The sequence below is a fragment of the Chenopodium album genome, chromosome 4 (assembly GCF_948465745.1).
Source record: "Chenopodium album chromosome 4, dcCheAlbu1.1, whole genome shotgun sequence".
Classification (NCBI taxonomy): Eukaryota; Viridiplantae; Streptophyta; class Magnoliopsida; order Caryophyllales; family Amaranthaceae; genus Chenopodium; species Chenopodium album.
The window spans coordinates 16,190,761-16,215,714 of NC_137837.1; the positions used below are offsets into that span (position 1 = coordinate 16,190,761).

Consider the following 24,954-nt stretch of genomic DNA (forward strand, 5'->3'; position numbering starts at 1 on the left):
TATGAACTGATGAACATGATATGGAAAACTGGAGAAAAGCATGCGTAGGTAGTATCATTAATTAAAATTTTTTTCTTTTTTTTTTATTTTTTTATTTTTATAAATCTGGCTTTAATGCAAATTTGGGCCTCCTTCAGTTGGGCCCCGGGCGATGGCACCTATTGCCCTGACTTAGGGACGGGCCTGGACGCAATCCCTCCACTTAGGGTTAACCATACCATTCTTTTTACCCTTTTTAATTAGGCTTTTTGTTTAGTTCGGCGGCGAAGCCGTCGGAATTGTGGTGGCGAAAGTAGCTTTGATTCACGAAAAAGGTGGTGGTGAAATGTGGTGGTCAAAGTACAATGGAGGAGCAGTGAAGAAGGAAGAAGGAAGAACTTCTGGGTTCAGCTCCACCTTTTAATTAAAAATCTTCTTAAAAAGTTGGGGTAATTTACTTTCTCTCTCCTCTGCAAAAACTAAGTTCACTTTTACCCATTAGCAAGTCGTTAACTAGGCGTTAACATGACTCGTTTGTGCCAGCTAATCAGTGACAGAAAAACTAATATAAAAACACATTCTGCGAAAACCAAGACGATTTAATTACTACTTTACCACTTGATACGTCTAAAGTTTATCATTTTGATAATTCGGGGCGCCCTCCCTCCACCTTCCACATCATTTTGGGACGAAGGCAAAAAAATTGCACATCTAACAAGTTGCAACTCAACAAAACCAATCCATTATTTCTTGTGGCTCAAAACCAAAAACACTCCAAAATAACAAAACATGATCCACAAACGCTAACAAAACCTTGTAGCAACAACAAAGGCGCCAATGGCTACTACCACTTCAACAGCCATTTCTCGTCTCACTGTTCTACTGCCCGCCAATTCAGGCGCAGTTTACTCCAATTTCCCTTCATCTTCTCGCCAAAATGCCCAATACCCACCTCGAATTACCACTCTCAGGACTAATCGCAGGCTTAGAGTCGTCTCTCAGACTGCTGGTGCCCCTTCTAAAGATGTTTCTGCCATCCAATTTGCTGCTAAAGTTGGACAAGATCGTCTTATGAAAGTATTGCTTTTTTCAAATTTTCTTGGTTAATTTATCGTTATGCTTGGTTTTGTGTTCATTATGTTAAAATAGTATGTGGGTGTTTGTTTGTTTGGCTGGATTAATTGGCGTTTAAAAAGGGTGAAAATGAGGCCGGGTTTCTTCGCGAGTTGTTTTGCTTATGCTTGGTTTTTGTGTTCATTATAGAAATACAAGATGTGGGTTTTTGTTTGTTCGCGGGTTGTTTACGAGTGTATTGGCTTATTTACCCCTTGTGTTGAAGGAGGAGATGCTTAGTTAATAATGTGGTACAATTTTTGAAATTTGTTGTTTAGATAGAATGGAGTATAAATTGGATAAGTTGTTTTGGGAGTGCAACTATGAAATCAACATAACCCCGAATGTTGGATAAGTTGATTAAAGACTCTAGGCGGACAAGGAATGGGCTTGGATACTTGGATGTACATTATCTTACTTGTGTCAATGTGTGATACCGAAAGATGAATCCTTAATTCAACGTGTAACTCTTAGCCTCTTAGGGGGCGTTTGGTTCGCAGAGTGGTATGAGTTTGGAATTAGGAACGAGGTTAAGGGATATTGGGTTGAAACTTGATACTTAATACCACGTGTTTGTTCAATTCTGGAATGAAATATCTCATTATTTTATCCTTTTATTTGATACCTAAGAGAATAGAATGAGCCAAACCCACCCCCTGGGTTTCTAAACCCCATACCTTATGGGTTTGAGGTATGGGTTTAAAATTCATACTATTTACAACCAAATATATGGTATGGGTTTTAGTCATTTTAAACCCATACATCATACCTATATTCCGTGAACCAAATGCCCCCTTAGTAAGAGTGTGCTACTTTACGTTGGTTCAAGGTGTAAACATTTAGTGTGCTATTTTAGTTTAGTGCATCATAATCCAAAAACGTCAATGGAAAGGAAAATTAGTCGCTTTAGTATAGTCTCATAGTTAGTTGATTCCTTAAAGTCTTTTTCCTTTCCTTTCGAGGAAGGAATTGTTTGTTTATGGCAGCATGGTGGTTTTCCATTTTTACATTATGTAGATTTTGTCTATCTGTATAAATCATATAAATGTCTCTGAAAGCTGCATTGGTTGTTCTTGCAGGTCCCAGTTTCAAACATTAGGAACTTTTGCATTATTGCACATATTGATCATGGAAAATCAACTTTGGCTGACAAATTGCTTGAAATGACCGGTACTGTACAAAAGCGTGAAATGAAGGAACAATTTCTTGATAACATGGATTTGGAGAGAGAAAGAGGAATCACTATAAAACTGCAGGTAGATGTTTATTATATCTCTTGTATGTATTATAGCTATTTTGGTGGTGGGTGATGTTCTTGTTTTATTCCTTTCTCTTTGAGGAATGAGCTCATAGATTGTTTTATCTCCATGAGTTTTGTTGTTAAACTCCATTTTTTTTTGAAATGCAAGAATAGTAATTAAAGGCTATGATGCTAAGAGTAATTCAGCCTAAATGCTAAGCTTTGTCTAGTGTATTATTTTTTTATTCATAATCAGATTAATCACTATGCTATGGTATCATATAGTTTGTATTAATGTTTCATTTGTTTACTATGTTTCCCAGGCAGCACGTATGCGTTATGTTCATAATAATGAACCGCATTGCCTAAACCTAATTGATACTCCGGGACACGTGGACTTCTCTTATGAGGTATGGTTTAGCTGGCATTTAGTTCACTAGTCGTTGTGTTGATCAACGAACAGACTACAGAACATACAGTAAAAAGAAGTGACATCACATCATCTACTGTGTATGAACCTTTAAAGCTCTCGAGAATGTTGCCAAATGTGATATAGGTTAAACATTAGCCTGAAGAACTTTGACATTGATCAATTGCAATTCATATGTATGAAATGTCCTTGCTGCAATTAGTAGCTATATAGTGAAGTTTCTATTATATTATATAGAATTATGAAATATTCACTACCAAGTATAGGAATCTATTCGTCTTTTGGTGCCTTTTGGGATCCCTTTCTCTTTGAGAACTCTATGTAAGGGGGCTATTGGTTGGTGATATATGTTTCAGATAACCTTGTGACTACTACACCAGGTTTTCTAATCCCATGCTATGCATGGATTATTGTTCCATTTTGGAAGAAGTAGAACTTGGTAAATTAAATTTTTTTGAATTGTAGTGATAAAAAATTAAAAATAGTAGAATTAAGGAACCGAACCATATTTAGTGTGTACATTTAAAAAGTATTAGAGCCTAAGAGAGTTGGATGTATGGCTGTGTATCATGGGCTGGATCCATATTGTGCTTATTGAATACTTGTTTATTCCTTCCTCCCCGACCCCCCCCCATGAAGTAATGTTATATAGTAGGGATACCAACTACTTTTCCAATCACCTATTGTTCTCATGAAATATAGTGACATAATTTTGATGGTTGATGAAAGTGTACCTAGGGAACAGAAAACCCTTTTATCTAGCTATTCAGTTTTCAGCACCAATACGTTTGACATGTCAAGTCAAAATGACCTCTTGTCCATCTAGAATACTCTAATGATTACTTGTGGGATTTTGGAATTTAAATTCGGCTGAAATTCATATATATTTTTAACAGTAGGAAGTCAAAAGAATGTCTGTTGCAGTATTTGGGTGTTGTTTGTCTGTGTGCATTGGCTTTAGTTTCATTTTTATGGAAAAACGACTAAGCACAAGATTGCAGGTTTAGAAAACTTAATAACTTATCTGCGGGTTTAGAAGACTTAATAACTTATCTGCATTGAAAAATCAAAGATAAGTTGCAAGCAATCATCAATCACTCCAATCTTCTTTTTTAAGTTTCCTATTGAATAGAGAGACAATAACAGAGAGCCTCCACCCAGGTTAATCCTCAAAGAACTATCCACGGCTAACTAATGCATTCAAGTATCACACACTATTATACATATGGCTAATACGAGGGAGAAATTTCTTTAATCAGGAAAAACATAGAACGGTTCTCCTAAAAAAATTTGTACACCCTCCGTTTCTATTTACTTGACTAACATTCCTAAAATGAAAATGTCATATTACTTGACCTATACTATATTTGGTAAGCTTTTGGTAGATAAATTATCTAAATTACCCTCATTTAGTGTACATGGGAGCAACTTTTGGGGGTAATAAGGTAAGCCATGTGCAACAAGGGCCACAAAACTATATTTCTTCTCTCCTCTCCTTAAATGTTGTGCCTAAGACTATGTGTCAAGTATATAGAAAAGAAGGAAGTATGAAATAAGCATAGCTGCAACACCTACTTTATATATATAATAATAGAGATTGATTTAGAGAGTTAAAGATATTATATTGTTTTGCTATTGATTCTTAAATTTTAATATGATAAAGTGTTACAACTTTATATAGGATTACAAGCTAAAATAAGAGAGGTGATGGAATTAACATTATTGTATACCTTACACAGAAATAACCTTTTACTATTTTACTTTTAGATTTCCCATTATGTTCACTTTATTGCAAATTAATCTCACAAATCCCCCTTCTGAATTTGCAATGTTTAATAACGTCTAGAATTTCTCTATCTTTTCAGAAGTTATTGATTAAGTAAGCATATATGCTGGTTAATCAACAGTATTGATGAACTTGAGTTGATTAACCAGCATATATGCTTACTTAATCAATAACTTCTGAAAAGATAGAGAAATTCTAGACGTTATTAAACATTGCAAATTCAGAAGGGGGATTTGTGAGATTAATTTGCAATAAAGTGAACATAATGGGAAATCTTAAATTTAAATATTTAAAGGTTAATTCTGTCAGGTATACAATAATGTTGATTCCATCACCTATCTTATTTTAGCTTGTAATCCTCTATAAAGTTGTAATAATTTATCATATCAAAATATAAGAATGAATAACAGCACAATATAATATCCTTAATTCTCTAAATCAATTTGTATCATTTTATTAAATAAAGTAGGTGCTTCACCTCTGCTTATTTCATATATATATATTTTTCTTAGGAGAACCATTGTATATTTTTCCTGATTATAGAAAATTTCTCCCTTGTATTAGCCATATGTATAATAGTGTGTGATACCTGAGTGCATTAGTTAGCCGTGGGTAGTTCTTTGAGGATTAACCTCCGTGGAGGCTCTCTGTTATTGTCTTTCTATTCAGTAGGAAACTTAAAAAAGAAGATTGGAGTGATTGATAGTTGCTTGCAAATTATCTCTGATTTTTCAATGCAACAATAGACAAATCTTAAAGTTCTCTTTTTGTGTCAGTTGTCACGTCTGAACTGCAGCTTGTTCATGCACACAACATTAACTACAATCATTCAGTGTGGATTCTCTGGTTGTAGGGTTTAAGATGTCTATGTTTATGCAGACTATGCACCTTTTAACAAATTGAATGGAAAAGTGATGCTGTTTCTGAAGCTAATAGTATCCTAGTGCACTGAGCAGCAGAAGTATATGGCTGCTTTAAGAAATAATCTATTGTGATCTGTATTTGTTCTTACGGAGTACATTATCATGAAAATAAATTTAATAATAAAGCTATGGACTCCAGCTACAATGTATTATTTCGCCTCCCATAGAAAAATGGAAAACTTGTCAAAAATAAGCCAATCTTTGCGTGATTAGCTCAAAATAAGTTCACATTTTGATTAATTAAAAATAAGTCAACCTTTATCTGATATCTTCCAAAAATGAGCTATGACTTATTGGCTTTAAGGTTAACTGGTTGTTTAGGTTAAGTACGTCACATATCATAATATAATTGGTTCATTTCAAAATTTTAATTAAAATTAATTTTTGAACTTGAAAAGGAAAATTTGTCAAAAAAAAAACCTTTCAAATACACCATTTTGCGAAAAAAACCTTTTAAAAGCTTTATCGTAAAAAAAAAAATCCAAAGTCAAATTTTTTTTGTTCAAAACAACCAGTACCACTAACTCAATTAATAAACGTTTAATAATTAAATTAATTATAAATTAAAAACATAAATAAAAACCACCACCCCTTTCCTTTCCCCCTCCCCTGGCAGGCACCACCAGACCACCACAAGTCCTTACTTGACCACCGTACCCCCACCTGACCCCTAAAACCGGCCACCCACACATCCCGAAACCCCCAAAAATCGACCACCCCAAAACCCAACCACCCATCCACCCCGAAATCCCCTAAAACCAACCATCCCAAACCCCCTAAACCCCACCACCCAGTCACTTTGAAACCCACTAAAACCGACAACCCCCAAAACCAAACCACCCGCCACCCCAACAAGCTTTACATCAAATAAAAATGGCAGAGTTTCAATATTTTTAACACAGAAAAATCAAAAAAAAAAAAAAAAAAAAGAGGATTTATTATTTTATTAAAGGGCGATCAACCGGAAATAGGAGAAAACACCATTGATTAAAAAGAAAGAAGATGATTAGGGTTTTCATTGAAAATGGGAAACTCTTTTATCTTCGAATTGATTAAATTAGGGGTTTCGGGAGAGTCGGTTATAGTTGGTTTTGGGGTGGCTAGGTTGTCGGTTTTAGGGGGTAAAGTACGGTGGCCAGGTGAGGAGTGTTGACTATCTGGCGGTGCTGCCAGGGGAGGGGGAAAGGGAAGGGGTGGTGGTTTTTGTTTTTATTTTTTTTTCTTAATTTATAAATTAATTTAATTATTAAATGATTAAGTGATAGTTAGAGTTTAATAAGAAGAAATTAAAGCTTAATTAAGTGAATTAGCGGCATTAGGTTGTCTTCATCAAAAAATTTTCACAATTGGGTTTTCTTTTGCTAAAATGTTAAAAACCTGGTTTTCTTTTGCCAAAAAGCTTTTAAAAGGTTTTTTTTTCGCAAAATGATGCATTTCAAAGGGTTTTTTTTTATTTTATTTTTTATTTTTTTATTTTTTTTATTTTTATAAATCCCTATCCTCCTATTACTTATTTATTTATTTATTTATTTTTTAATTTCATTACTAATTCCTCTCACTTTTGAATAACCCCCTACCTCTCGTGCCGGCAACATTAGACCAGCCGAGCAACCGCCAATCATCCTCCACCCACTGATCACTATGAATCCCTTTCTCTTTCTCCCTTCCCATTGCCACCTTTGCGCCTACACTGTATTTTTTCAAATTTCTGGGTGGGATGCTTTTTTGGGTGAGTGTTGGGTTTTTCGGGGTGAATTGAGTAAGTTTCGGTGGTTATGGTTTGATTTCGGGGTAGATATGCTGATGTTTTGGTGGTTACGGTGGGGAATCAAGGTGGGTACGGTGGTTTTTAGGTTGGTTTCGGTGTGGGTTCGTGGTATTGGGTTGCTCTCGTCTCGGCCGACGAATGCCGGCACTTAGGGATAGGAAGTGACCAGTGTTCTAGGGGAAGGGATGGTGGGCTGGTGGGAGGGCAAAGAAAGTAAAAAATCGAGGTGGGGGGTGATTCTTGCGGTGGCTGATTGGGTGGGGGGGGGGGGTGGGGTTGGAGATGGTGATGGGTGCTGTTAGAAGAAGTGGCGGGTTTTTTCTTTTTGTATTTTTTTTTACTAATTAACTAAAATAAATAATTTTTAATTTAAAAATGTGAAAGAAAGTGACCTGTTTGATAGGCTGTATGTCATTTGACTTCTTTAAAGTTTTTACCCTTTAATATTCAACTTATTCTGAGTCAATCAAAAGGTTGGCTTAATTTGAGCTAAGTGTGCAAAGGTTGGCTTATTCTTGACAAATTTTCCAAGAATAATGAAGTACTTGTATGTTCTAGAAAAGTCACATGCATGAGTCTAGTGATAAAGAGCTCAATTTCTCTTTTGAGTTTAAATGATTGTTACCAAGTAGTTTCCCTTTGTGGTTCCTATCCTCTATTTTTTTTCACTTAGACCCTACTTTATTATGATATTATCTGCTTGATTCTTTATTTTTTCTTTACCTTTTGAGGTAGGTTTCTCGATCTCTGGCTGCATGTGAGGGTGCACTTCTTGTTGTAGATGCTTCTCAGGTGAATGTCCTACCTGCTACTTAGTTTTTACTTTTTTCATCAATTAGTCATTATTTCTATGGCCTACTTTGAAGGGAGTGGAAGCTCAAACTTTAGCCAATGTATATCTGGCGTTGGAGAACAACTTAGAAGTAATCCCTGTGAGTAATTTTCTTTCTCGTCATAACTAGTTTATCCTTTTCCAAATCACGCTATTTCAAACTAGATACTCTGTTTTCTATAGTTTTGCCGGATTGCACTATCTGGTAATATTATCTTAAAATTATTTTCTTGTTGAAGTTACCATAACCTCATTGGATTCAATTGAAAATTTTGATCATGGTGATTTCTTAAGATCTATAAAATGCGAGTTGTCTTTTACAGTGAACATGTTTACATGTTGCAGGTTCTTAACAAGATAGATTTGCCTGGCGCTGATCCTGATCTTGTTGCGAAGGAGATTGAGGAGGTTAGTTCATAGGGGTACTATGCAGATATAGCTTTAGCAGTTTTTATATCTCTATTGACATTCATTCGGTGTCAGAGTAAGCTGTAATTGAGGGATTTGTTGATCATGTAGCTTTGAATATATATTGTTGCTCCTTTTTCTTTCCCATGAGTGGCTACTCATTAACTTCTCTTATCCTTTATTCTGATAAAGCATTAAATGCTCAATTTCACATAAATATCACTGTATTCTGGAATTTTTTTCAGATCAGAAACCAGCCAGCTCCTCTGAGTGCAATCACTTCGTGTTTCTGGTTGCTTCAGTCAACTCTGATTCATATACTGTTATATTTATGTGAAGATCCAAACTGCTAGAAGCAATTGTGATTATTTCCCTCAAATATCTGCTCCATCTATATCTATAATGCTTCTTTTGTTGCTTTGTTGATACGTCATAATCCTTGTGGAGTGTGGACTAAAGTGCTCCCTCCATTACTTATTTGTCCAATATGTCTTATAGTTTCTATATGGTTGATAGTATAGTTTCAATTTAGGGGTCTGACCTTTAGCTTTAACATGTACTTAGCAGTTAGCGCAGTGCTCTAGTAATCCCTGATTTTCTTACTTTTGCACGTGTTATTGTGTGACATTTGGCTGTCCTTGAATCTTGCAATTCTGATATAGATACTTCTTTGTTTGTAGGTAATTGGATTGGATTGTAGCAATGCAATTCTCTGCTCTGCAAAGGTCAGAAAAAAAAAATGTTTCTTATGGTTGAATTACAATCCCATCATGCTTTCATTCTAAAGTAATAATTAGATCTTAATATGGGAATTACTGGTCATAATAATGGTTGGATTTCTCGTGTTTAGGAGGGCATTGGCATTAATGAAATTCTTGATGCTATTGTTGAAAGGATTCCTCCACCTCCTGATACCTCCTCAAAGGCCTTAAGGGCTCTAATATTTGATAGGTAACCATGCTCTACTCATTGGTGCCTTGTATGCTATTTTATTGCAATGGCTTGGTCGCTGGGGATTATACTGGTGTTGTGGGCCTGTAGCAGTATGCCAGTATCATTGGGTGTAATAGTTTATAAAGAATCATGTAATGACTAATAAGGATTATAATTTGCAATTTTGTAAAACTAGGTCTGGAGGTTCAAATATTTGATGCTTTGGGTTTATAATGAGCCATCACGAGTTTGACATGAAAACAATTTTCTTGCCAAACATTTTGGCTCTGAGTCCTTGAATCATTCATTTTTTTTTTTCTGTCATTTTTACTTTTCCCTTGCAGATCAAAAGTCTTGAATTATTTGGTAAATGAGTTGCTTTCAAAGTGTTTTGCAGTTATTATGATCCGTATAGGGGAGTGATCGCATATTTTCGAGTAATTGATGGGACTCTGAAGAAAGGTGACCGAATCTATTTCATGATCAGTGGAAAGGTGAGTACTTATTTGAATTTGTCCTGTGGTGTCCCTTAGTTCCTGTAGAGACATTATTTCTAGGCTACAAGGGAAAGATATTTTAGTTGAATTCCGAATGGGGCATCAAAAACAAGGAAAACTGTAGAATTTTCACAACACTGGGAGAGAGAAACTATTTGCTTTAAGCCTTATCACCGTGTGGCCTCTCAATTGCAACCTGTGAAGAAAAATTGAGCTTTATTCATGGTGATGACTTATGAACCTATGACTCTTTAAGCACTGGACAATTGGACATTAATGTCCATAGGCCTTGGCTGGTAGAAATCTCAAACTTATTTATCTTAATATATGCGCGTTTCTCCCTTTCCTTTCTTTGGTGGAAGGGTCGAACAATTTTATTATCCAATTCCTCGTATGAGGACCATGAGGGATGCACCACTAGTCCACTACACCCCCAAAATTAACAAGATCTGCAAATTGAATCCAAGTATATGAGGGATACACCACTACTTTCCAACAATTTTAAAAGACCCACTAGCAGTGTTTATAACCTGCTCAAAATGTGAGATGGATCCCTGACTTTCTACTTCCTAGGCACAAGGCCCATGTATCAGTGGAATTACTGGAATGTGCTTATTGAGTTTTCGTACCTGTTCCCATTTTTGTCAAACCTTTCTATTAAGTCTTCCACACTAGGTCTTTGCCTTTTCTTTTTGGCCTTAGATCTCTAAATAATAAGTAAATCTGGGTGACCGGGTGAACATAGGTTGTGGAGATCATTATAATTTTTCTGAGAAAGAGCTACAGAAATTTCCAACTAGATAGCTTGATATCTGATCTCAAGGAGTGACCAAAAGCATGCCCCCAGCATCCCAACAGTTATTTAAACTCCCTCCCTCAACCCAATTCCTAAATGAAAATTTCATTGTATTAATATTGCCTTTCCGATCCGAGTTAGAGCATTATGAAGAATAAAAAGTGCGAAAAAAAATAATAAACCAGCCTGGGCTACTCTTCCCAGCAGCTAATTTGAAATCTATCCAAATTGTCGCAACGTTACCTCATATCTTTGAAGAGTTTGGTTTCTCTTTATGCATACTTACATCTTCACTGTAGGTTAATTAGAAGATGTATTTTTTCATTCTTACACGATTTATGAAAATTGGCTTGCTATTTTGCTACAAGTGATAAGTAGAGGACTATTTAATGAGACATTTGATTTGACTCATAATTATTGAAAGCTGTTATCTTATCCTCTTATGGTTCTATTAGATTTAAATTAGATAACTTAATCATATACGTGTTCACGTGTCAATTCTTACTGATTTTAAGTATGCTAGCTGCTCTTATACTGCTTTGTATACCCATTTCTGGAAACTGATGCAGGGGCTAATCTGATTCCCAGGATTACTTCGCTGATGAAATTGGAGTTCTTTCTCCTAATCAGATGCAAGTTGACCAACTTTATGCTGGTGAGGTAGGATACTACAGCTGAACCATGTTCTGTACTTCTGTTTAGTGGATTATGACTAATAAAACTTAAATTTCCCGTCTGGACTTTCCTTGCTGAGTTCTAGTAACTTGTTTTTTGTAAAGTGCTACATTTACTTCTTGTCAATGCTTCAATGCCTTCCTTAGATCTGAAATTGAGTGATATTTCATATCTAAAACTTGTGTATGTTACTATTAATCATATTATACTTGTCCATAATGGCTCACCTTACAAGGTAAAGGTAGGCTAGGTGAAGCAAGTCACACATCTTTGATCACACAGTCATATAATAGTTAAGCTTCCTTGTGGGCTAGACAGGTAGAGTGGCTGGGGCATAACTACCTAAAAGCTGCTTTAATTAGGTGAAAGAAGGCAGTGGTGGATCTAGGAAATTAGGCATAGGGTTATAAATTCAAGATCAAATACTCTTTTAAAAACACAAAGTTCAGATTACTTTAGTATAACAGTTTTTAGTTTTTACAAATATATACCTTGCAAGGGATCCATTTTTCAAATGTAATTGTTTAACTCCAATACTATATGAAATCTCAATAATTCCAGTATGGTATTGCTTGAAATAGTTTTTCCTAATCTAGGATAGTTTGACACTGTTTTTTTCTTTCTTATAAATTAATGTGTACTGTTTAATTCTTGCTTTATTCCCAAACTTGTATTGCCTGAATATAATTTTGACTTCCTCCCCTTTTTTTTTCGAACTGGGGGTAGGCAGATTAGTTGTTGTAGAATATTTATGTTTGATGAACACAATGGCTTAGTAAAGGATAGGAGAATTAATTAAAAGACCTAGGTTTATCTTTTGCAGAAGAATTCTCAATGCTGTCTTCATGTTAATTCTCAATAGTTTCTTGATGTGTATTGGCTGTACTTATCCTAGAATTCATAGTTATACTAGAATAGTATTTGGCTCCAATATGTGATTATCTTTAGGAAAATTTGTTAGGAACTATACGCTTAATAGGGATATTTGGAAACAACTACCCACTAAAAAATTTTATCAAAAAAACTACCCCTAAATTTAAAAAGTTTGAGTAGCACTACCCATTTGCATTTTCCGGCAAGAATGTCCGGCGCATGGGCCACTTTTTCAATTTTTCTCTGAAAAGACACGATGCAATGACAAATTGGACCTTAATTTGTAACCCTAAGATAACCAATTTGAATTAAAAGCAACAAATTCAACCAATTTCAAATTATCCCCAATTTCTAAGAACCCTAATTTTTCTAATCGTTACACCTTAACATCAAAATTCATAATTATGGATTAAAAGAGATAGATTACCTATGAATTGCATACCCTACTTGTTTTCACTTCTTCAATTAGGAATTTTCAGAAGAAAAATTGAAAAAGTGGGCCCCACACGCCGGACTTTCTCGCCGGAAAATGTAAATGGGTAGTGCTACTCTAACTTTTTAAATTTAGGGGGTAGTTTTTTTGATAAAATTTTTTAGTTGGTAGTTGTTTCCAAATACCCCCATTTAGCATGTAGTTCCGGACAATTTTTCCTTATCTTTATTACAGGGTCTAAAGTCATTATTGTCCATGTCATTTGGTATTTAAGATGTAACTGAATTCATACATAATGTTTGAAGGATGCACTTTTTCTCTTCTGAAGAGTGATTGATATATTTTTTGCTTTATTTATAGGTTGGTTACATCTCAGCTTCAATAAGATCAGTAGCAGATGCCAGAGTTGGTGACACCATCACTCATTATGGCCGCAAGGCGGAGGAACCTCTTCCTGGATATCAGGAGTCTACTCCCATGGTCTTCTGTGGTTTATTTCCAGTTGATGCGGATCAGTAATATCCTGTTATCACCCCTGATGCAATATCTTAAAATTTATTCTAGATTGGGGGCTAGAAATTAGTTAACTTATATTTCTTGGTGATATCAACGGCCCATTTTTATGCCGCAGGTTTCCAGAGTTACGTGATGCCTTGGAAAAGCTGCAACTTAATGATGCTTCCCTGAAGGTGAACCCAAAGAGTGACTTTTTCTGACATTTTTAATTCTAAGTCATATAATTTAGGAAAAGTAATAGCTGCTTGTTGACTCATATTCTCACTATTTCATCACTCCCCTAAGTTTAATTAAGGAGAGGTGCCCCTCAAAAAAAAAAAAAAAAAAAATTAAGGAGAGGTGAAATTGTTGCTAGTTGTCTCACTGCTTCATTAATAATTTCACCAAGACTGTTGAGAGGAACATATTGGCCCTGTTTGGTAGTAAGCTTATTGGGGGTATATTAGCTTATTTGACTAACTTTAGCTGATTGACTAGTCAAGCAAGCTAATACAAGTGTTTGGTAGTAAGCTTATTGAAATAGCTTATTCCACTAAATAAGCTCTTTTTGAAAAAGCTCATTTTAGGAGCTTTTTCAATTAGCTTATTCATTAGTTATTGTGAAATGACATTTATAATATAATTAAAAATCCTATCTAAACTACCTAACCCACAATTAGCTTATTGGTCATTTCACATACTCAATCACCTTTAAGCTATCAGCTATTTACCAAACACTTTTATATAATCAGTTAATACAATAAGTTAGTCAAATCAGTTAATAAAATCAGCTAACTCAATCAGCTTCAGCTTTCAGCTTTCTCCCAAACAGGGCCATTATCTTGGTAGAGACTACAATCTGTACATTGATTTCTATTTAAGGAGCTACTTACTCTAATGGCTTTAATTTATACAATAAGTAGATGTTTTGTTTAGACGAATAAGATTATCAATAAATTTATCTGGTCTATAAAATGTTTGGAAAGGTCGGTATTGATTGGTTAGCAGGCTTGTCTAACAAGATTTGGTGAACTAACAACCACAGCCTTGGAGGAATCACTTTGGTAACACTTTGTAAAAACATAGGGGATGCTCAGGATTGCGCATTGCTCAAACTATCGAGGTATAAAACTCACTAGTCACACCATGAGTCACTCAATATACAACACTGTTAAATTCCTTACCCCTTTGTCAAAAAAAAAAAAAAAAAAAAAAAGTATTGGATAATTAAGCAAGATCTATCCAAGGTGTGAGTTGGTATATTCTGTTTGTAGATGATCTTGTATGGTGTTTGAAACTAGAGTTGGAGTGAACGGCTAAATTAGAGCGATGAAGACAAAACTTAGAATCTTGGGGGTTTAGACTAAGTCGAAGCAAAGCCAAGTATATGCAACATAGCAAGCAAGTGTTTTGAATACTTTGGGTTGATTTTACAGTAGAGCGGAGAAATCGACCAAGATGTAACCCAAAAGATCAGTGGCTCAAATAGAGAGCAGGGGTATTGTGTGTCCGTAGAAAACCTTTGAAGTTAAAGGGAAAAGTCTGTTACACAACTATGAAACCAGCGTTGTTATATGGGTCCAAGGAAAGATCATATTAGGACGATTAGAGTAGCAGAGATGGGTATGTTATTGTGTGGAAGGATAGAAATGAAGATATTTGGAGGAAAGTTGGAGTGAGGATAAAATAAGGGAGAACCGATCGAAAGACATACCAGTAAGAAAAGTAGAGAGTTGGTATAAGAGGATCTCAGTGAAGGCACGGGAAGACCAAGAAGGACTGAAAGAAGTTTGGTTTGTAGGAATAGCATTGATAAAAGAGATTGAAAAGAGAGGATCATGATTGGCGAGTACATGAGTTAAAATCTTAGGTCATGTTGCTAACTACTTTGTTGGATTGTGGCTTAGATTGTTGTTGTTGTTGTTGTTGTTTCTAGAAGGCATGACCCTTATGATGTGGGTGGAAATAAGGGTAAAATAACCCACTAGGAAACCCCAACCAGTAATTGGGAGATTTTAACCTACAAGAAAACAAACACCCCAGTACTCAAGGTATCAACGTTGAAGTTGGGTGTAATAAGAGTTGGATCCCAGACAATGGCTATGCTACCCAATCTCAGATTTGGGTGACATGGCGTCGGATCATCTTACACTCCAGATTCTATATAATTTCATACAAGGCCACTATGTATTTGGACGTATCGAAGTAACATAGCTCAATGGTTTGTAGATGGGAGATCTACCATTGAGTTCTCACTTAATATTGTATTAGGCCTTGTTCACTTCACCTTAGAAAATAATATTCAGTGAAATAATTTCAGTAAATATAATTTTAGTAAACATAATTTCAATTCAATAAAAATAATTTAAAATCAGAATAAATAATTTCAGTTCAACAAAAATAATTTCAGTTCTGTAAAAATCAGTAACTTTGAAGAAGAAATATAATAGAGATTCAGTTTAGTAAAAATAATTTCAGTTTAGCAAAATTAATTTCAGTTTAGTAAAATAATTTAAGTTCAGCAAAAATATATTTTCAGTTCAACTAAAATAAGGTGAATTGAACAGAGCCTTAATCTACTTATATACACAAACTTATATCTTACAAATTTTTTTTGTAAGGATTTAGAAGTTTAAATCATTGCCAAATAATCTATAAACTTATACTAAAAGTGAGTAAAAAATTACAGTGTCATCTTTGGGTAAAAAAAAAAAAATAATTTCTTGCCATTTTTTTACCGTAGTATTTAGTAAACTAAAATATTTTTCTTCCTATTTTTTCATCATATTTCTTTTATTACATTTAATTAAATTATTATTCCAAATCTGTATATCTTCTATAATAGGTATTTGCTAAAAATAACTACTTTCTCCATTTGCTGAGTGACTCAGTTACTGTAGCAAGGTAACAAAGGAAAAGTGAAAGATGGGGATCATGCATGTGGGTACTTTTGCTTTAAAGAGGAGAGAGATAGAGAATAAGGGGTTTATTAAATAAAATTAGGACCACAAAGTGGGGTTGTAGGTGATAAAAAATGAATAAAAGGTTTCCATAAAAAGAATAAAGTAAAAGTGAGTAGAACTTAAAAAAACAGGTGAAAACGGAAAGTGGGTAACACTTGGGAAAATGGAGGAAGTATTTTTGTTATAGCAATTATTTATTAATACTTCATATATCTTTGCTTTTCTTTTTAAATGTATATATTTATCATATACCTTTTTCCCCTTTGAGCCAACAGTTAGGCTTCTTTAAGCTTCCCTTTCCCTTACGAATATATCTTTCTACTCTTTTTCCTGTGGAACTGTTTAAGTGTTAATGGTTGAAGTAGAATTTATCTTCAAATACTGTGTTTTTTAGTAGCATTCTGTTATGTATGGCTAAGAGTGCCAGGTGTGATTTCCAAATGAAGGCTGCTGACAATTTTTTGCATTTTTAAAGTTTGAACCAGAGACCTCATCTGCGATGGGTTTTGGGTTTAGATGTGGATTTTTGGGTCTTCTGCACATGGAAATTATTCAGGTAATTAGATTCTCTTAAAGATGGCTTTTTATGTATTGAAATTATATTTGGCTGTGTAAATGAGAGAATGACTTTAGCTATCATGCAGGAAAGACTAGAACGAGAGTATAATTTGTCCTTAATTACTACTGCCCCAAGTGTTGTATATCGAGTGAATCGCTCAGATGGTGAAATGGTAACTGCACTTTGAACTTCAGTAGGATTTTTTGCTGTGTTCACTTGTAGAATTGCATATTTTTCAAAAATTCTAGTCTCCTGCTGTTTCTAAGGTCAGATTACAGTGATAATGCAATTACTATTGCCGATATTTCTTTCCTGCTATTCTTTCCTTGAAGGGGCCAAGGGATGGGCTGGAGAATTCTGTCTTATTGTAGGTTTTTGTTTTATTTTCATTTTTTAATTATTATGGTTCATCAAGGGTGAAATCGGAGTTAGATTTTTAAAATGTCAACGCCTCCTTTTCTAGTTAATTCATTTTGCTGTAATTTATTCAGATTGAATGCTCCAATCCTTCTCTACTTCCAGAACCTGGAAAACGGAAATCAATTGACGAGCCATATGTTAAGGTTCTCTTCTTTACTTGAACAATTTGTTGTCTATATGTTATGTGCTACAATTTTTTCTTTTTTGCAAAGATCAAGTTCTATTCCAAAATGATTTTTGTAGATTGAAATACTTACACCAAAAGACTATATTGGTCCATTGATGGAGCTGGCTCAAGATAGAAGGGCAGAGTTTAAAGAAATGAAGTTTATTACTGAGATAAGAGCATCATTAAGCTATGAAATGCCATTGGCGGAGGTAGATTTCTCAAATTAAATCAGTGGATTTCTTATTTGCTCTTCCTTTCTCATTTTTGAGATTATCAATTATATTATAATAATAATAATAATAATAATAATAATAATAATAATAATAATAATAATAATAATAATATCATTGTCACAGATGGTGGGTGACTTTTTTGACCAGCTCAAGTCCAGGAGTAAGGGTTATGCCAGCATGGAGTACACTTTTGTGGGGTACTGACTATTGTTTCTAGTTAAACTTGGATTTTTTTTTTTCTTTTACTTAGTCATGTGCTTTCCCTAATACCCTAAACATCTCTAGTTATGTCTTTTCACCCCATGGTCATCATCACAGATAAGATTGTTAATACTTTGTGTTCAATTGAACTGCCAGATATCGGGAAAGCGACTTGGTTAAACTTGATATTCAAATAAATGGTGATCGTGTGGATCCATTGGCTACTATTGTTCACAAGGATAAGGTAATCAGGTCCATTCAAGATTTATTATGTGTTGCTTTTGTAGCACTTTCCTCTTGTAGGCTTAAGGCATTAGAATTGGGAAATGCAAACTTTATCAGCTGCCAGATTTGTTGATTATCCTTAGTGTTGTTCCTAGCAAGGCATGATGTCCATGCAAAGGACTGTTATACTTCATAACCTTGGCTTTTAAAATGTAGGACACTTGCGGAAATAAAGCGGCATGGAGAGACTTTGGCACATGTGAATAGAAGATTTAGTGTTAAAATGATTAGATGATATAAGCAAACTTTTCCACTGTCCCAATAAATTAGTCAATTAACCTAGTTCCAAGTAGTGAGGATAACTGTAGAATTGAAATTATAAAGAAGGTTCATTATGCTCTCTCCAGCATTGAAAGTTAAAGAAAGTTCATTATTGCTCCCTCCTGCATTTTTAGATAATAAAGACAAAGAAGAAATAGGAAAACTTGTTGAGTTTTTGGTTGATTAGTATCCACCACCAGCCTTCATCAACTTTTGTGTTTCTTTCTTGAACCACCTGATGCTAGTTTTTGTAATACATACTTTGCCAATAGAATTAACTGCTTGAACTGAAGTTGGTTAGTACATCTCCTTAGTGCAAGGGGACAAACATATTATGAACTTACAAAGTTAATCATGGGAACTCACAAGGTGTGTAGATGCAACATGCGGCTAAGTAAAAAACAATAACACAAAGTCAGTCATTGTAAAAACATCTTAGTAGATATAAAAAGAGATGGATGCACTTCTAATGGAGCATAATGGAGAAAGAGGAGATCTAAAGGAGAAAGTATTAAATTGATGAATCTTGATGAACTCAGCAACTGGTTTTTTTAGTTTAACCAACTTATGGCACAAGATTGGAGCTGTTTCTCCCTTTTGAGTTTGACCACCTTACAATGAAGATACTCCTGCATCAGTAAACGAGCAGTTTTGAAAGATTAAGTAGAAATGTAGAATAATTTAAATGCAAGAGATAATTTAAAATTTCTCTGTCTATAAATATGAATGGTTTGTGGTCTGTTGTTGAATTATATCACTGATTTGTATTCTGATTCCTCAACAGGCGTACAGTGTGGGGCGGGCCTTGACTCAAAAGTTGAAGGAGCTTATACCACGCCAGATGTTTAAAGTACCTATTCAAGTAAGTTACGCATCTTCCCATTGGAGAAAGTATCTGTTCATGATGTTCTATAAGAGTCCAATCTCAAGCCAAGAAATTTATAGGACAAGTAGAAATAAACAAAACAAACTGAGATTGGGTTCTTTTATTCATCTCTTAGATAAGTCTGGCAGTGCTTTTCACATTGTGCATGGAAACTTTTTTACGACAAATTTTATTTTTCTTCAATCTGGTTTTCTTGTGCTAAGTGCTATATGGAGACATGATTCTACGCTGACACTGCTTTCAGTTTTATGGAATTATTTAATATTCAGGGTTTTATGCGTTGACTACTGAGGCTTTCTTACAAAAACTCGTCTAATAGGGCTGTATAATTGAATTGTTTGTTGACTAGATTGGACCCAAAATATGACCATACATCCTGAAATATATGCTATGTTGGACCCTTGAAGGGATGGTATGACTCTCTAAAGCTGCTCTTTTTGTGTGCCTAATGATCAGGCTGTCAGCTTCCGCAATAGACTCCTTAATTCAATCATTTCCTGATATTGGATTTAAAGAAAAGAGAATGTTTGACCTTTTAATTTGAAAGCCATGTTTGCTAAACAAGCAGTCAAAACATAAAAACTTGTGGTATGGCACAGATTCATTAGCTTACTCATCATCATTGATAGGTGATATAGGCTGGCCATCAGTCTTAACTGACATCAGTTAGATGTGAGGTTTGTCTTTGATCCATTCATCTCCCCTCTCCTGAATTATTAACCTTTCTGGTAAAAATAATGAACCCTCAACTATAAGCTGAAAATTCATGATAGAAGGAAATTGTCATGATTTAATACGTCATTACTTTTCGGTAGTGACTATGCAATTGGTCATCGTGTTTTGTTTATGTGGGGAGGCTTACGAATCCATAGTTATTTGACCTTTTTGTCATAATTCTTTTTACTGTTAAACAGAAAAAATGCATTTCAGACTCATTGTATGTCATTAAACTTACTGGAAACACTATTTTGAAGTATTTATAGATCAAAATCTAACTTTTATCCTTCTTCAGAAAACTAGGCATGAAGGATGATCCCTTGATTCAACAAGTGAAATGACCTAGCTTACTTGCTTAGTTCAATTCAAAGAAAAGGAGAAAAGAGTATAAAAAAGCATCTTATTTGTTTAAGTAATGGCATCATATCTTTGGTATTAGAAGAGACTCTGCAATAGGACATCCAAACCCTTGCCTCTCACCCTCCTATCTCTTACATCATCTCATTGAAATTGGTGTGGGCTTTCCGCCTTCTCTTAGAACTGCTAAGGTCTCTCTTGTTGAAATAAATATCATCTAGTTTTCTTCTTCAATTGTAAATGATTCTTTGCCTCCTTAAATTAATGCTGGTTGGTATGATTTACAACAATATTGTGAATTTGTGATAATGGCTTGGGGTTTCTGAAGAGATCCTTTGTTACAAAGAATGCAGGTGTTTTTATTTATTTATGAGTTTTAGGCTGGGTTAGGTTTGTTCATCTGGTGCATGCTAAATTGAAGACTCTATTATTGGATTCTGTATAATAGACTGTTATTTTACTAATCATAATTGGGAAGCCAAAATCATGTATCGTAAGATGTCTGTGAGGTTATGAGAACTTTGTCTATCTGTTTATATTGCTGCAGTACAGAATATCTGTTCCAAAAAAATAGTTCCCTTATATAATTTGGTTCTCTTGTTATGTTGCTAATTATTAACTAAGATGATTTCTCTTTTGTCATAAACATACTCTGTTGTCTGATATGAATAAGAACTGACTATTTGTTCATCTGACAGGCATGCATAGGCTCTAAAGTTATAGCAAGTGAAGCTATTTCTGCTATTAGAAAGGATGTATTGGCCAAATGCTATGGTGAGGCAAACTTTGTAGTTCTATTTTGGAATTGTAATTACTATTTATTCTGTATTCCAAAGGAAAATAATGATAAAAAAAAAGGGTCTTATTTTTCGGTAAAAACTAAGAGAACATTTTGAGCCTCAAGCAGGATAAAAAATCCAAGCAATTTGTTGACCTCTTGTTCATTGTGTTTGTTCAAGTATAGCAGACTGTTTTCTTATGGCTGATTTATCATTAATCATTTTTGCTATTACACAGGTGGTGACATATCAAGGAAGAAGAAATTGCTGAAAAAACAGGTACTTCATTTGATTCCCTCTCCACCCCCACCCCCCCCCCCCCCCAACAGTCTTTTTAATACAAAGGCTATAACTAGCTCAATATATATAAATATGAGTGGAGGGAGTACTATTATAATTTGCCAAATAATTATAGTTTTACTCCCTCCAATTATATTTTGAGGCTCAAGTAGGATCAAAAGACACTTTCTTCTTTACTTACAAATATGTTTTATTTGGTCAGGCTGAAGGAAAAAAGAGAATGAAGTCTATTGGCAAAGTGGATGTACCACAAGAAGCATTTATGGCTGTGTTGAAGCTTGAAAAGGAGGTAGTATGATCAGGTTTGTATACCTTGTATAGAATTTTTAGTTGCGAAAACCATTTTTTCATGTAGAATATATACTGATCAGCAGTGTTATATCCTCCAAAAGATGTAAAAGCTATTAGGTTTGCTGTTGACCTTCAGATAATTAAATCATATTCCTTGTAATCATATCAGTTTGAAAAAACTTGTACATTTTTTATGTTGGTATAATGGATTAGTGGCAACAATAATATCAGCCTAGCTGTGCTGCTTTTTGTGCATTATCCCGTCTATTGCTTTTCTATGTACCTCAGTTTCCAGTATAAGTGTAGTTTGGTAACACTAAGTAGCCATGTTACTTGTACTGCAATAATCTAAGGGTGAACCCAACAAAGAGAAGAAACTTTGGATCACAATATACTTTGTTATTGTTCACTATTAGTGAGTGCATGCCATAGAGATTCTGAATCTTCACCACATCTGGTGTGTACATCCTTCATTTTATCCACCGACTCGCATATCCCACTGCATTTCCAATCAAATGATGCTACGCAAACATCACCTCCCTTCAATTTCCACTGGCATTCTTCGGTCCCGCAGCACATACTGTGATCATCTACGTGCTCAACCTCAAGGCCTATGAACCAGGCCCCGAGTGACACATCCTCATTGACATACATGTGCAGTATCTCCCTGGAATATCAGGATAACAAGGTAAATTGTCATATTTTAACTAGAGAAATACCAAGTATAAATGTTATCACATCTTTGTGCACTTTAAATTAATTATGGAATTAGCTTTCTGTGATATTCTTACTGATTGATAGAAATGTACTCAGCCAGGTCTTTGGAGATTGCATAAAGCTGCCCTGTTGCATGTCTGAAGTACTTATTTCCTATCTCACCGAATTTCCAGTGCTCGGGTTCATGGTATTTAACTCCCCTGTGAACATGACAAGGTTAGAAACATAATTTTGCTAGGTAGATCAGCAATACTTTCAGCTAAAACCACGTTTAAGCTTGTTATTTTAAACTTTCATTATGGTGCAGTGTGCTGGTGATATCTACTTTGGCGAGTATTACAACTTTTTATTTTCTAATCACCATTTTTACATAATCTCTTATCCTTTTATTTATTTGTTTTTGTTTATGTTTCATTGCTTTTGACTTAATGGTATACTAAATTAATAGGAATACAAGTTAAATAAGATGAATTACTTCTGGTAGAGAACCGGACCAGACTTCATGCACCCTACGTATACTCTTGGTTTCATATGGTGGCGAAACAAAGTTGCAGAAAGCGTTCCTGGAAATTTGTTAACCTATTTAGAGATTTTGTTCAAATCACAAAACTAAAATAATGTGAATGAATTCATGATAAAATTTCTGAGATACAGTAGCAGAATTCATCTGAAACTGAATGTACACTTACCCAGGTTTACATGAATATCATCATCAACCTTGACATAAAACTCGGCATCCCACTTTGCGAAAGCAGCACTAAAGAATGCTTTCGTCTTTGCAGATAGCTCTAGATAACCTTCAACATGGTCCTATGATGAGTTTCAATCAGTCAATTTAGTCAGTTCTGTACCATTTATTGTTTCTTTATTTTTCCAATTTAAACCTCTTAGGAAAAAAAAAGGACTCGGTGATTATAATCAACACATACAAGTCTAAGGAAGTCTTTGTGCTGAGCCTCTTCTTCGTCAATAGCTTGATCTAGAACTCCATTACCCGAACCTCTGTATGTCAAACAAAGGATAGAATTCATTTTACTCCATATCAGGATTTGCATCATTGTAAAATTCCCTGAAGTATATAGAGTAAAGACATACGTGTGGCCGATCATAAACCGGATGATAATCCCTTTCTCTTTCTCTACTTTCAACAAGTCTTCTCCTGAAAAAGAACAGCATAGTTTGATATGTTAGTTTGAGCCAATATACCAGTAAGGCAGTATGGGTGCTTGAATATTATCATCTCTGTGACGAGCTAGCAACACATTGAGCAACATATGAAAATATTTTATGTACAATTGACTTAAAGTATAAGAATAAGATGACTATATGGTATTAAGTACCAGTAGGCATCCAAGTCTCTCTAACAGAATCGCGCCTTTTCCTGCTGCTGAAGGCTGTGTTGATGCCTATTACCATAAACACTTTCTGTCTTCTACCTTCTGTTGTGAAGTTATCCATTGATGAGAGAGCATTGATGGATTTGGTCATGGAGTTTAATCTTTTATCATCCTTTATATTTTGCTTCCCTTCCTTTATCTTTGTTTTAATTGCATCCATTTTCTTGTCCAATGATCTGCATTTTATTCACAAGGGTTTGAACACTTTGGTTATAATTCAGAGTTGTTATGAGTTACAAAACAACCTGTACGGTTTATCATAAAAGCTGGTTTATACAACAATTTTAGAATTAATTAAATACAATCAATAGATGAGCGGGTTAAGTTTGACTTGTTAATTATAAATAATTAAGAGCATTAACTATTAAGTTATCAATGTATCATGAAACTTTTAAAATTAATAAATTAGTTCTTTATTCATAATACGGAGTAAATGTTTTTTTTTTTTTTTTTTTTTTTTTTTTTTTTTTTTTTTTTTTTTTTTTTTTAACTTAACATGTGTCTATGAACTTGTTAGAAAGTTCCGATAAATCAAACATTACTCACATGATAGCTTTCTGATTATTGCGTACGTGTACCATTATGCCTTTTTCCTCTTGAAGTTTCTGCAAAATACATCGAATTACTTAAGCCCTGTCCTTGAAAAAATATAAAAAAAATAAAGCCCTTCTGTAATAGTCTCTCTCTTTTTATTTCTTTGTTGCGAATAATAAATATAGTTAAATAGAACATAATGGTTGCAAAATCTATTACCTCATTTTCTGATGCGCAATTTTTATAGCTTAATTGAAGATGCTTTGGTCTTGATCTGAGGTTAGAACTGTAATTCAGAAAATGTAAATAGAATTGCTTTTACACATCTTTTGTATCCTCATAATTAAGTCATAAACCCAACAAAATGATATGGAATAATGTAAATTATCTTTCACAGTGTAAGCTATGCTCTCTTAAACAAAAAGTAATTATTTTATTTACCTTTTGCAAGTTATAAAATAATTATGCAATCAGAAATTAGCAGGTGCATGTGTTATATCTACATTATAGGTTTTGAAAATTTTATGGAAGTCATCCTTAAAAGTCTATAGTTTTGCTATGAAAAACTACAAAGAGAAGTAATGTAGGCAATATATACTCGATCTGATATTTTAGATGCATTATCCCTACACTATACCTATCATCATGACTTTAGTTTCTATTCACAAGTGATTTATAACCTCAAAATTAAAATAAATAAATTT

General features: G+C 34.4%; 2 protein-coding genes across 3 annotated transcripts; one reads left to right on the forward strand and one right to left on the reverse strand.

The window, feature by feature from the left end:
• The first annotated feature begins 658 nt into the window (after positions 1-658).
• Positions 659-21,832, forward strand: LOC145628974 (translation factor GUF1 homolog, chloroplastic-like). 2 transcript variants are annotated; one of them, XM_081681428.1, is made up of 22 exons: positions 659-1,056; positions 2,172-2,348; positions 2,656-2,742; positions 7,975-8,031; positions 8,106-8,171; positions 8,417-8,479; positions 9,160-9,204; positions 9,330-9,430; positions 9,810-9,906; positions 11,294-11,365; positions 13,047-13,201; positions 13,318-13,375; positions 16,620-16,700; positions 16,789-16,875; positions 17,195-17,266; positions 17,367-17,501; positions 17,673-17,722; positions 17,883-17,970; positions 19,057-19,134; positions 20,931-21,006; positions 21,250-21,290; positions 21,514-21,832. In XM_081681428.1, exons 1-22 carry the CDS (start codon positions 817-819, stop codon positions 21,607-21,609), a joined length of 2,022 nt encoding a protein of 673 aa, XP_081537554.1. In that variant the 5' UTR covers positions 659-816; the 3' UTR covers positions 21,610-21,832. The 2 variants fall into 2 exon arrangements, with proteins under 2 accessions (XP_081537554.1, XP_081537553.1); XM_081681427.1 differs by having other exon boundaries at positions 662-1,056; positions 17,649-17,722.
• An 88-nt stretch (positions 21,833-21,920) lies between these two features.
• Positions 21,921-23,876, reverse strand: LOC145627723 (beta-1,3-galactosyltransferase 7-like). The gene is made up of 7 exons (XM_081680075.1): positions 23,660-23,876; positions 23,415-23,478; positions 23,249-23,321; positions 23,009-23,129; positions 22,795-22,882; positions 22,394-22,519; positions 21,921-22,269 (listed from the first exon to the last, which is right to left on the reverse strand). The coding sequence occupies exons 1-7, from the start codon at positions 23,874-23,876 to the stop codon at positions 22,002-22,004; spliced, it is 957 nt and encodes a 318-aa protein (XP_081536201.1). The 3' UTR covers positions 21,921-22,001.
• Positions 23,877-24,954: the final 1,078 nt, after the last annotated feature.